Source organism: Prosopis cineraria, unplaced genomic scaffold (genome assembly GCF_029017545.1).
Source record: "Prosopis cineraria cultivar Desert tree isolate PC_DT_omini unplaced genomic scaffold, ASM2901754v1 PC12, whole genome shotgun sequence".
NCBI lineage: Eukaryota > Viridiplantae > Streptophyta > Magnoliopsida > Fabales > Fabaceae > Prosopis > Prosopis cineraria.
The window spans coordinates 2,422,081-2,434,985 of record NW_026555343.1 but is presented as its reverse complement, the minus strand read 5'-3'; the positions used below and the strand labels follow the sequence as shown (position 1 = coordinate 2,434,985).

General features: G+C 30.7%; 2 protein-coding genes across 2 annotated transcripts; one reads left to right on the top strand and one right to left on the bottom strand.

Annotated features, from left to right (window-relative positions):
- The first annotated feature begins 3,291 nt into the window (after positions 1-3,291).
- Positions 3,292-4,243, top strand: LOC129289679 (probable glutathione S-transferase). Its single transcript, XM_054926487.1, has 2 exons — positions 3,292-3,651; positions 3,762-4,243. Exons 1-2 carry the CDS (start codon positions 3,334-3,336, stop codon positions 4,110-4,112), a joined length of 669 nt encoding a protein of 222 aa, XP_054782462.1. The 5' UTR covers positions 3,292-3,333; the 3' UTR covers positions 4,113-4,243.
- A 416-nt stretch (positions 4,244-4,659) lies between these two features.
- On the bottom strand, positions 4,660-5,855 carry LOC129289680 (universal stress protein PHOS32-like). The gene is made up of 4 exons (XM_054926488.1): positions 5,563-5,855; positions 5,341-5,450; positions 5,087-5,205; positions 4,660-4,970 (listed from the first exon to the last, which is right to left on the bottom strand). The coding sequence occupies exons 1-4, from the start codon at positions 5,735-5,737 to the stop codon at positions 4,877-4,879; spliced, it is 498 nt and encodes a 165-aa protein (XP_054782463.1). The 5' UTR covers positions 5,738-5,855; the 3' UTR covers positions 4,660-4,876.
- Between the last annotated feature and the right edge of the window lie 7,050 nt (positions 5,856-12,905).

Below are 12,905 nucleotides of genomic sequence, written 5' to 3'. Positions count from 1 at the left end.
TTAATAATCATCTCCTACTAATTTGCTTACCTCTAAATATTTTTTTTTAAATTTCTATTAATCCAAATTAACTATTAAAATTTAAATTGAGATGTTACACTTTCTCCCCTCAGTTTTGCATCACTTTTAGACCGAATACTTGGCCGGTTCTCGGTTAAACCGATCGGTCCAGTCTGGGTTCTAATAACCATGTATAGAGGATTCGGCTTTAAGCGACTTACTTTTGTCAATAGAGCATGTAGAACAAAACTATCTTGGAGGCTTATTTTTGGCTCCAATAGTCTATGGACTGAGGTTCTACAAAACAAATATATGCTGAGAAAGCAAGACTCCCTTCTACAAGCTAAGTCAAGAGACTCACAACTATGGCACTTCATTTGTCAATAGAAGGAAATTATTGATCAAGGCACAAAATGGTAGATTCGAGATGGGCATTTTATCAATTTCTTCACTGAAATTTTGGCTAATTCCAAGAAATCGCATTAAGGACTTATGTTTTCAACCACTCACAACACAAGAAGGGCAAAGATTGGGTTGCCTTTGGTTCTTGGGATTTCAGAATCCAACATAATTCCTAGCAATGTCATGCCAAAACTACTAATTGGGGAGTTCATAATTAAGAGTGCCTACTTCTCAATTGAGAAAAACCTAGACAACCTCCATAGTCATGTTTTCAAGTCCATTTGGAAATGCAAGGGAGCAAAGCAAATTAGATTCTTCTTATGGATGGTCTTCCACAACCTTCTACCAACAAATGCATGGAGAAGCTCATGGTCTCATACCTCTCCTCTTTGTTCCTAGTGCCAACAAAAGGATGAGGACATAATTCATATTTTAAGAGATTGCAACTATGCTCAAGACTTTTGATGCTTGTTCGTTGATCCAAGATACTTACATACCTTCTTCTCATGCTTTGTAAGAGATTGGATTGCTTTGAATTTGAAGAGAAATCCAGGAAACAACACTATATCCAAATGAGACCTTTTCTAGAGAGTCTCCATCTGGCACCTATCAAAATGGAGAAACAATATGATATTCTAGCCCCAATTTAAAAAGTTGCAGAACCCTTTGTTGATTATTTCTGTTGTTTGGAAATCCTTTGTTTCTAAGCCTAACTCATTACCTAGTACTAATGTTGGCTTTAGCAACACCAACCTTAGCTGGTTGCCCCCTCCTCATGGATGGTTTAAATTGAATGTTGATGGTGTAGTCTCACAAACCAGTATGAAAGCTGGCAGTGGTGGGGCCATCTGTGACAATTCTAGTCTTTGGCTTACTAGTTTTACCCAGGAATTAGGCCAATGTAACCCTTTTCACGCTGAAGCATGGGCATGCCTAAAAGGTCTTCAACTGGCACATGGCATGGGACTTAAAAAACTAGTAGTTGAATCTGACTCTTGAGACCCCTTGTCGACACTCTTTGTGACTCCAACGTACCCTCTCTGCATGGTCTTGTCATCCTGGAAAGTCGTAAGCTTCTTACTTCTCAATGGGAGATTAAATTGGAGCACATCTCAAGGAATCAAAACAAGGTTGCTGACAGACTTGCGAAGGAAGGCCTTAACGTTACTGTTCTTTTAAATAGTGTTCCTAACTATCTACAGTCTTTTGTTCAAAATGATTGTATGGATTTGTTTCCCAACTCTTTTATTAATAGCAGTTCTTGGGCTTTGACCTCTTTCTTCCCAAAAAAAAAAAAACTAAGTGGTATTTTTTTAATTTTATAGCCTTGTATCTTTGAAAACTCAATGTATTATTATTATTATTATTATTATTATTATTATTATTATTAATGGCCTCATAAATATTTTGAAAATACCTTTTTAAAATTTTTATATAATGTAACTCTATATTTTATAACTTAAATTCGAAATTACAAAATAAATAGTGGTATTGCTTGAAGTAATTAAACAAGGATTTTAAATCGATTATCTTGATGAGGTGCGGTGACGCAAGAGATTACATCACCAGCATCATGTGAATGGGTAAACACATGAAAATTTTTAAAAATAAAAAGGAATATATAATCATCAGCTCTTATAATTTTATATAATTTTATTTTAAATCCTTATAATTTTTTTTAATATTTTTAGTCCTTATAATTTTATAAAGATTGGATGGCTTTTATTTTTTAAGTCCCTATAGTTTTAATTTTTTTAGTATTTTTAATCTTTATAAGAACTGAAAACACTATAAAAAAATTATAAGGATTAAAAGTAAAATTTGATAAAATTATAAAGATTAAAGATTATATTTTTCCAAAATAAAATAACAAAACGTAATAGAAAGGATTAGATTGAAAAAATTAAATTAATTTGTTCTTATTTAGATATCAAGTCATTAATATATGTTATACAATAGAATAATTGGATAGTTAATTTGTATTTTAAAATTTAAATAACTAACATAATAATTTAAAAAACATAAAGAACCAAATCAATTAAAATTAAATTTGAGAAATTAAATTGATAATTAAAACAAACATGAAAAACTGAAAATTTAATTATCTCTAGTTTTTTTCAAAAAAAAAAAAGGTGGCTTCCAAGTTTCAGCAATGTTGTTTGGGGATACTCTGATTATTTAGAGTAAGTGCACCTTAAATTGTGATATATATTCAATAAATTATTACTCCATTTGTTTAAAAATATAAGACATTTTTTTAGGTTACATATTCAAATATATCTTTCAAAGTGAAATTAAAGAGTTATTTTTTAAAAACACACTTAATTAAGAGATGTAATTAATAAATTTTTTTAATTAAGACACCTTATTAAATATAAATAAATAAAAAAAGAGTATGTAATTTTAAAAATAAGTTACTAACTCATTGAATGTGTAATTCTATTAAAAATATCTTATAATATTGAATGAAGGGAGTTTGAATAGACAATTTTTATAGTACAACTTACTCCCTCCAATTTAATATATTAATGTTTCCTTCTGTTAATATTGATTCAAGATATAAGTAATTTAATATTTATAAAAAATATATTTTACATTCTACCTCTTATATTCATTAACATAGATTGTTGTTTTTGTGTACTTATATCTTATTTTCAACCATCATAAATTAAAACTAATCATAAGAAAAAGGAAGAAATCAATATATAATTACTTGAGACTTGAGAGTATGAATTTTAGTGGTACTTTGCTTATATTTTGGTGACGTAATCCCTTGCATCATTCCTTCCCTCCAGAAGCGGATTTGGTTTTCCCTTCGCCCCATCCCTACGCTACCCATAGCTATTTAAGAAACGAAAATCACAAACCCGGTGACCATAAAACCCTCAAACACAGATCTTCAAGTTCCCAGCAAAAGCATATACTATTGCCATGCCTTCAAATCAACAAGTGAAGCTTTTTGGGATTGTAGGAAGCCCATATGTGACGAGAGCCGAGATTGCTCTAAAACTCAAGGGAGTGGAATATGAATACATTCATGAATCACTGACCAACAAAAGTGATCTTCTTCTCAAGTACAATCCGATTCTCAAGAAGGTCCCTCTGCTTCTTCACAACCAAAAGCCAATCTGTGAGTCACTTGTGATTGTCGAATATATCGACGAGACTTGGACAGGTTATTCTCTCTTGCCTTCTGACCCTTACCGCAGAGCCTTGGCTCGTTTCTGGTCCAAGTTCATCGATGACAAGGTAATCAACAAACATGGATTTCTCCTTTTCATATTTTTGAAAATACATAATATGCTTCTGGATATCTGGAGCTGAGTAACTGAACAAATGTTTTTATTGTCTGAGTTTAGGTCTTGCCTGCTGCATTTAAAGCAGCTTGGAATCCTGATGAGAAGGAGAGAGAGAAAGGTGGTGAAGAATTGTCGGAGGGTCTGAGGATTCTGGAAAATGAACTGAAAGGAGAGTTCTTCAGTGGAGATTCAATTGGATTTGTGGACATTGCAGGATTGTTCTTGGCTTTCTGGCTGCCTTTGATTGAAGAAGCTGGAGGGCTTGAGTTGTCAAGTGAGAAATTTCCAAAGCTGAAGAAATGGAGTCATCTAGTTCTGAATCATCCAGTTGTAAAAGAAGCTTTGCCTCCGAAAGATTATCTTCTTGCTTACTACAAAACTCGCTTTCAGTGCATCGGTGCTTCCAAATAGACGAATGGATTGATCTTTGGGTTAATTCTTGCATGTTGTAATCTCATGTTTCACGCCACAATAAAAATATGTATCATAATTGAGGATTTATTTTGCACTCAAATTTCAATCATGCCTTTAGTTTATGAAAACATATGCGTCTGCTTTCATTTTCATTATTTTTGTTAGTTTATTTAAATATGAATAAAGTTAAGTTTCACATTGAATAAAATTACATTAAATAATATAATATAAAATAAAATAAAATATTTATAAATTCTAGCGTAATTAAGATGTGGTGTCTTATATCTTTTTCTTCCCTTTATTTTTGGATGGTCATTCACATTTCTAATGATTTTATTTATATTTTTAAACTTTCAATACTTAAAAAATAAATCTATGTTCAGTTAAAACTTTGTTAATAGATTGGGTAAAAAGAGGGACCTTGGATCACCCCCTTTCACAGTGCACATGATATAATAAGATTTATATAGTGATAACCATTAAAATATTGTCTTTATTTTAAATTACACACATACTAAAATAAAAAGCATTAAGAATATAGAACTAGATCTAAAGTGTCCAAGTTAAATGAAATTTGGACTAATTCATACCCTCGGCGATGGAATTTAAGCTGCATTATTCGAAAATTTCAAAGGGAAGAAATTGGGAACGCCATTTAGAATAATCACGCCACACGACCAACAAGGAGATGAGATCAAATACAAGAAAAGAAGAACATTCAAAGTAGCAGCTCCGTCCCAATTTGATGAATGATAATGTCTCTACTTCTTGCTGCTGCTGCTCAAATCCTTCACAATAGTCACAGGGCAAGAAGCGTGTGTCATCACAAAGTTGCTCACGCTTCCCAGTATGATCCTGTTCTCTCCCAAGATTAACATTACATTTCATCCATCCAACACATATCCGAGTAATTTAACATATATTGTAACGTGATCTAAAGAGTAAAAACAGGGGATCGGAAAATTTCTGACCTTTTGATTGTGCTAAGACCTCTGCTTCCTACAACCAGAGAGTCCAGCTTCAGATCTTCGATCGCGTCCAAAAGTTTCTCCCTCGCATCACCCCAATACAATTTCGTCACAATATTCACCTGCACCATCATTTCAGTTTCACTCACAACTTGAACTTAATCTTCCAGAAATCAGACGGAAAACAGAGAGTGAACTTATTTTTGCAGATATCACAAAGAGAGAGAGAGAGAGAGAGAGAGAGAGAGAGAGAGAACCTCTTTCTGCCTGGAAGCAGTATCGAGCAAATCAAGAACTTCGATGTCGATTGAAACATCGTACTTGTTCATGACCTCTGGCTCTCTGAACTGTGTCAGTGGGATCAGAGCTGCAAGCGAATCGGATGGAATGCGGAACAACAGAGCATGAAGCAGGGAGGGTCGAAAAACGAGATCAGATGGCGATTCATAGATATCAAAGAGGGGAAGAGGAAAACTTACGAGAACCGGATTTGGCCCAGAGAGTTTTGTGAGAGTCGTCGAGAGAGTTGGGGCTGACATGGATGATGTAAAAGGTGTCGCCTTTATCAGCCAAATTTTCAAGGGACCATTTCAGAGCATTCTTGCTGCCTCCCGAGAAGTCCATAGCCACACCAACTTTCCGATCCTTTCCCATCGTTGCTTTCTCTCTTGCGCCTCGGTGCTCTTGTCTGTTTCTTATAAGAAGAGGTGAAGCAGAAAGCTAACGCGGGATTTGGATTTACCTTGACGCTATCTCAGGTTAGTTTTTTTATCCTTGTGCCAGGCGACAACTCAAATGAAACGTAAACGAAATTGTCTCCCACTGAATTTGTTGTTCTACGTAAACTAAACTGGTCGCTTATACTATCGGTTCTCCTTGTGAGTTACCTTTAACTGGCCAAAATTATAGAGATGAAGTAACTTATTATTTTGTTTAAAAATATTTTTAAATAATTTCTCATTTTACTTTTGTTTAAATAAATAATTTTTAAATTTATATTACATACTATCTCATAGTTAATGAATTTAAATAAAGATAATATTTAAAAAATATATCATGTAATGGAATAAGGGTTATTTTTATTTTTAAACTATATACAAAAAATCACAAATTTTTTTAAACTCAATTATGAATTAACACTATCATTCAATTTTAAAAATTCTCTTTGTCGTCTCCTTGCCATTTTCTTATTGTTGGTAGGCCTCACTTTATATTTTTTATTATAAAATATTTGAGTTGAGGGTTAAAAATAATCATTCGAATAAAAGTTAAGGAGCAAAAATGACTTTTAACTTAATAAAAAATATTAAAAAATAATGGGATCCATTGACAACTAACGAATATTAAATGTTTTTAATATTAAAATGATAACAGAGAGAATCATTAAAATTGAGGGATATAATCGACCCATAGTTAAATTTAAGGACATTTGTGACCTTTCACGTACAATTTAAAAATAAAGATGATATTTAATTCTTATTTAATATCCTACAAATGTTTCATGTTCAAGTATCTCATGTGAAAGACTAAAAAATCTTTTTAGAAAATCACATATAATTGAGTAGATGGAGGAGTATTTGAGCGTTGTCAAATTTAATCTAAGGATGGGGTCGAATTATAAGATGGGAGATGAAGGAAATGAGGCTGGAAAGTCTGTCATGCCCCTACCCCCACTGCACCATCCATGCACGAGTTCCACGCTCTTGTTGAAAGGCACTCCTTTTATTTCAAATTACAAAATAAGTTAAGATAAGATTACACATGTTAATAAAATACAACAATCATAATTTATTAATTTATTTTTAAAAAAAAACTATAAAATTTTAAAAATATCCTTATATAATTAATCATTACATTACAATATCATTTTAATTTTTTTTACTTAAAGAATAATATTAAAAAGTATCATTAAAAAAAAGCTTAGCATTTTCAAATTGTTTTATATTTTAGAATAAAAATTCTTTTAACATTGTCTTATAATTTAAGAGAGGGAAAGCAATAAAATATTTAAGCTTTTTTTGTAATCCAATGTCGTGGTTTGAACAAAGACAATAGTTTACATCCTTTTCCAGTTATATACATCAATCTTAATATTTTCTTAGAGAAAAAAAAAAAAGTCAGGTGCACAAGGATAAGGATATGGACGGAGGAAGCATGCTAACGAGTCTTTTTTCCTACTCGTGTTAGCCTTCTTTGGAATCCACTACATCCATCTTCCCCGGTTAGTTAAACTCTATAGTTCAGCTTCTCGACAAAAACTACCCTCAAATATCTAAAGTTGATAATTTAGGTAAATTGAAATTATTCAAATCAAACTTATTTAAATCAAGCTTAAAATATTATATTTTTTTAAAAATCTACATAATAAAGCTCGACCCTAACAACTTTGAATTTATTTGAGCCGACCCTAACACCTGAAATTTTTAAAAATATTTTTTATTTTTTAAATCAATTTTATTTTTTAAATAACTTTGTTGAACATAAAATATTATTTTAAATTTAAAAAAATATTAATTAATCAATTTTGTTCTTAAGTAGCTTTGTTACTGTTTTATTGTATTATATGTAATTTATTCATAAATATTTTTTTACTTGTAAATTATTGTCTCAATTGTTTAAATACTGCTCTTATCATAATTATATATAAATATTTTATATATTTTAATTAAAATATATTATTTTAACTATAATCAAGTTGATCTCAATTTAATCACGGTTAAATCATTAATTTTAAATTATTTCTCCGACTAATTTAAAGTTTTTAATAATTTTTAGATAAATTGTATTTTTTATTTTTAAGAATGTGAAAAAATAGCCATCATTATATTATATGAAACAAAATTATTTAATTATGAGTAACATACTATTTTTTAATTATTTTTTTAACTTTTTACATTATTTAATCCTCTATATACAAGGAATATTTACTCTAGTTTATTCTTAATTTTTAATATATTTATGTAGTTATAGAGTCAAAAATTCATACATGCTTTAAATTTATTTTTAATTTAAAATTAATTATCTTATTTTATAAAAATATAAAATATAAGATATATATTTTTAGATATGCAAATAATGTATAAGACTCAAAAAAATTTAAAAAAAAATTATGTCTTAAAATATAAAAATTAATATTACAATATATTTTAAATATTATTTGAGTTACTTCATTAACTAAAAATAATAAAAAATACGAAAATATAATTATTTTTAATTTTTTAAAAAATAACTATAGCAATGCATTTAAATATATGATATTTTAATATAAAATGGCATAAAACTTAAAAAATTAATTAATCTTTATTATATTATATATTTTTTAAAAAAAATTATTTGGATATTCAAGTCAAATTTAAACCCGATCAGATTTAGCTTAAATTTTCTTGAGCTCAAATATTTAAAAAAATATTTTTTTCAGGCTCAATCTTAAATTTTGCATGTGGGTTTGAGTTTGATTTAAATTATTGATTTTATGAATATCGCATCCATATGCATTAATGCCGACTATTAATAATTATTAAAAGTTAAAAATATTTTTTTCTAAAGTCAGATGCACGGGAAGAAGTTTATTGATTGAGAAATGTCTGAATTAGAAATTAGAATGGACTCGGGAAGGTGCTACGAAGTTTCTCTCCGTACCCCGTGCTCAACTATAATGGCCTTTTGACCATTTGGAATTCCAATTAAATAGTCAAATACCATCCCTTTTTTTTAATCTCGGCAATTAAGGCAGTCTGTCACAATCCCAAAAAAAATTAAAGAGTTAAGAGATCGGGTTAAGGGCCCAGTGTCGGCCCAAAAACTCAGATTCCTTCTCACTAAATTGTAATGGGCCTGTATGTTGCTTACAATAAGCCACACTAGCCTTTCTATTATGGTGGGAAAATTAAAACCATACGGATTATATATATCAGTGCTATGAAATACTTTTTTAATTTTATTTATAAGTCATTTTTAATATGTTTTATTAAAATTAAAAAAATTTAAAACTCATTAATTTTATCTAAAAATTTGTGATAAAAATTTAATGACATCTCTCATAAATAAGACTAAGAGAATACATAGATTGACATTAATCATGTGAAGAAATCTCAATGAGTGTTTCTCCTCTGCTGCCAAAAAAATAAACAATCAGAAGAATATAAATGTATGATTGAGAGGATGAAGTTAGTGCGTTCGGAAATGGGTGACCAAATTAATAATGGAGTGAAAGCGAAGTGGATACGAAGAGAACATGAATAAATGAATGAGAGGACATTGTGTAATATTGATGGATGTTTAAGTAAGGAAGCATTTTCTGTATGCAGAGAGTGAAGGATGGGAGGATCCAAATATCCAATGAGAGATGGGGCATATGGGGTCAGTATAACATCACATTTATTCATGGGTGTGTTGTGTATCAATGATGTTCAGGGGGATTAACATTAAATTTGGCAGTGGAATTGATTCTGACATTCTTGTCCGGTGCATCTAATTTGGTCCATTTTTATTTGTTTCTGATCGCACAGAGAGAAAGAGAGAGAGATTGAGGTCCTAACAACCTTATTATCTGAATACACGCTTGTTAATTTGTGAGGCTGTCATGAGGACACGATTCCTGTCCATTGGATGCTATTCCACCTTCATTCACGAGGCCTATAATCTCTTTATCCCTTCTCAGTATTTGACCGCAACCTCCGTTGAAAGCTATTCCACAACTTGTTTCTCACATGCCCACCCCGTTAAGCCTGTCTCAAAATTAACTAGACGCTTGGCTGTCTTATTTTACAAATTCAAACTTTTAAACAACTCAGGACCTGCTTGGTTTTGACGTTCGTGTATGGACTCAATGCAAAGCAAAGCATGAATCTCAGCTAGCTAGGGATAAACGTAAACAAACAAGTATGAATGAATAGAAAAGTATAGATTCATTGTACATTAAACATAAAAAACGTGGAATTTCGTTCAAGGAATTTTGCATTCTATCCCGTGACTTCAGTTATTGAGGGGATATATGAATGAAATATATTCCTTGGAACTTTTACGCATCTTGACCACTTTGATCTGCATGCGTCAACATTACATTTTCATGTATTATCATTCTTAATTAATTATCAAACACTCAAGGACTTGCGAATGCTTGGATTGCTTTTTTTTTTAAAAAAAAAGCACTAAATTCTCCAGATGACTTTGGACTTTCCAACGTAATTTAATTCTAGTGACTAAAACACTAAGAATATTCAATGAAATAAGATAGCGATAAGTGCGAGGGAATTGAAAATTAAAAGGATGATGTTAAGTGTAATTTAGGATAAGTGCAGGGGAAGTTGGTGTAATTTAGACAAACTTATTAAAAAAAGAATCAAAAGTGGTTTATAGAGAATAATAATGAGGACAGTTTGGTTTGGTAACGAACCGGGATTCAGGGTCCCCACGTTGGGCACCCACACATTAATTAATCCACTTTCTTTCTTGATATCTGACCCTAATGCCAACACAACATGGGTTTAGGTCTTACCTTTTCTTGAAAAAACATAATTTAACATCTGTTATCCTCTGTCCTCCACCATCCATAGCCCATCACTTTCTTTGATTATCCTGTAATGTAAGTTAAATAAGCCCCCCAAATTCATCTCTGTATATATTCACCTAAAGGTATCATATATTCCCTCCATTTAATATTATAAGATAGTTTTTTAAAGTATGATATTTAAAAATATAAAATATTTTAAATTTTTTAAGACGTAATTAATAAAATTTGTCAAAAATACCGTTACTTTACTGATAAGGTTTCTAATTGAAATACTTCCTAAATAAATGTCAACTAAAAATGAAAATGTAATTTTAAAAACAATAATTAGGTCATTGGGGATACAATTAGATTAAAAATACCTTATAATGATAAAAGGAATGGGTATGGTGTTTAAAACTAGACTCAACACATGATTTATCACGACCCTTGTTTCAAGAGAATGGAGGGATGGAAAAATTTTAATAAATTCCGTTAAGAAAATGGAGAAGTGAAGTTATAAAATTTAAACAGGGAAAAAACGGTGAGAAAAATTTATTAAAAAATCCCAATCTTACTTTTTTTATTATTTTTAAATCAATCTTAATTAAAATCCCCCCTACATTTTACTCAAATCAAACAAGGATTGATGTTTACCTTAGCAGTGAAATTTATCCTATAATATTACCTAGAAATTCAAAATTGCTTTAACTTAGCACATTGTTTAATCTTAAATCAAACTATGCATCTTGACATGAAGAATTTTTTTTTAATAATAAATCATCGATAACCATTACTTGTTACCAATGAATCTAAATTCAATTTACAAGTCGAGTCCTAAGAGGGAAAAAAATGCTAATATTGGAAAAGGCTATAAATGTGACCCAGATTGATAGCTATTGTGTTGGTCAAAGGAAGGGGCTAAACATATTGAACAATTCAAGTGGGTAGTAAATGAATATGATGCATTGGGAACATATAGTCAAAGCAATGTTGTCTCATAAAAAAGAAGAATCTATTTTTCTAGTTGAGACGCTTCCATAGACAGCGAGTCTGTCAGTGATAAGCGCGTAAATAAGTATCTAAACCTGCAAACGACAAACCCTATCCCACCAAACCGCATACTTCACCGCTAATCAAGCTCACATGCTCCTTCCTCTTCTTTCTCCACCCCATAGAATAGGTCTCTTAGAGCATTAAAAATTAGATTGGTACTTGAACTCAACAATACATTAATTTAAGAGTTATTAGTTAAAATATGGACAGGTAATATTTCATTGAACTTATAAAGATATTAGTTTTGGTCCTGTGGTTTATTGATTTAACTAGCCTTGCTGACTATGATCCTCCCCTACTTCATTTCACTGAACTACTCGTTTTTAAATTCATCACTCTGAACTTACTTTAACACGGTTCTCACACTTGTGACAATCTTGTGCCGTTCAACTTTTTTGAAAGGAAAATGAACACTAAAGAACATGGTGATGGATGAATCAGGAGGAAGTGGGGCACCATGTAAACCGGTTTGAATTTATTAATGATCAGATTCCGATCCCAATAGTGAACCATCTTTGCAATGAGTATGGTCGTGATGATGCACATAATGTTATTATAACATAATTAATAATTAACAACCTTCTACGTTGTGGAAAAAAAAGACTTGCTGGCCACGCCCTAATCATTGGCCACACACACACACACATATATAATTTACTCCATCCCTTTAATATTATAAAATACTTTAAATTAAATTACATCTCCCAATGAGTTTTAAAATTACACACTTTTATTTACCCTTGTCTCAATTAAAATTTTTTATTAATTACACAACTTAATTAAGAATTAAAAAAACATATTAATTATATATTAAAAGACCCAAAATGTTTTATACTAGTATTTTTTTCATGATGCTTCAGAAAAAATGCCTTATCATACTAAATGGAATGAGTACTAATTTGCTTGATAATGTTGCTTCATCCACCACGCCCACACACACCAATCAATGATACTCAAGCTAAAATGTTTGTGGGGCGCATCATTCAATTCATAATTCAGACATCTATTCCTTCCTCAATTATTAATAATGTATTAATTGTTGTCAATGAACATTTCACACAAAAAATCATGATTATCCGACATGGAGCATCTCACACTCAAGGTCGCTGTTACCCTTTTTTTTTTTTCCCGAGTAAAACTTACAATTGCATATGCTATAGATTTTTCTGTGGGATATTTTTTCTCATATAAGATCATTACATGAACACTTTTTTATGTTGTGGTTTCATTAAAGTTATTAATTAAAGTTTCACAGATGGCTCAGGTTTTGTACATTGA

Bases quoted from the DNA above. Each gene is read 5' to 3' on its own strand.
- LOC129289679 (XM_054926487.1), top strand. From the start codon at position 3,334: ATGCCTTCAAATCAACAAGTGAAGCTTTTTGGGATTGTAGGAAGCCCA. The intron at 3,652-3,761 runs GTAATCAACAAA...GTCTGAGTTTAG, and splicing joins CCAAGTTCATCGATGACAAG to GTCTTGCCTGCTGCATTTAA.
- LOC129289680 (XM_054926488.1), bottom strand. From the start codon at position 5,737: ATGGGAAAGGATCGGAAAGTTGGTGTGGCTATGGACTTCTCGGGAGGC. The intron at 5,206-5,340 runs GTTCTCTCTCTC...ATGATGGTGCAG, and splicing joins CTGCTTCCAGGCAGAAAGAG to GTGAATATTGTGACGAAATT. The intron at 4,971-5,086 runs GTCAGAAATTTT...GGGAGAGAACAG, and splicing joins GGTCTTAGCACAATCAAAAG to GATCATACTGGGAAGCGTGA.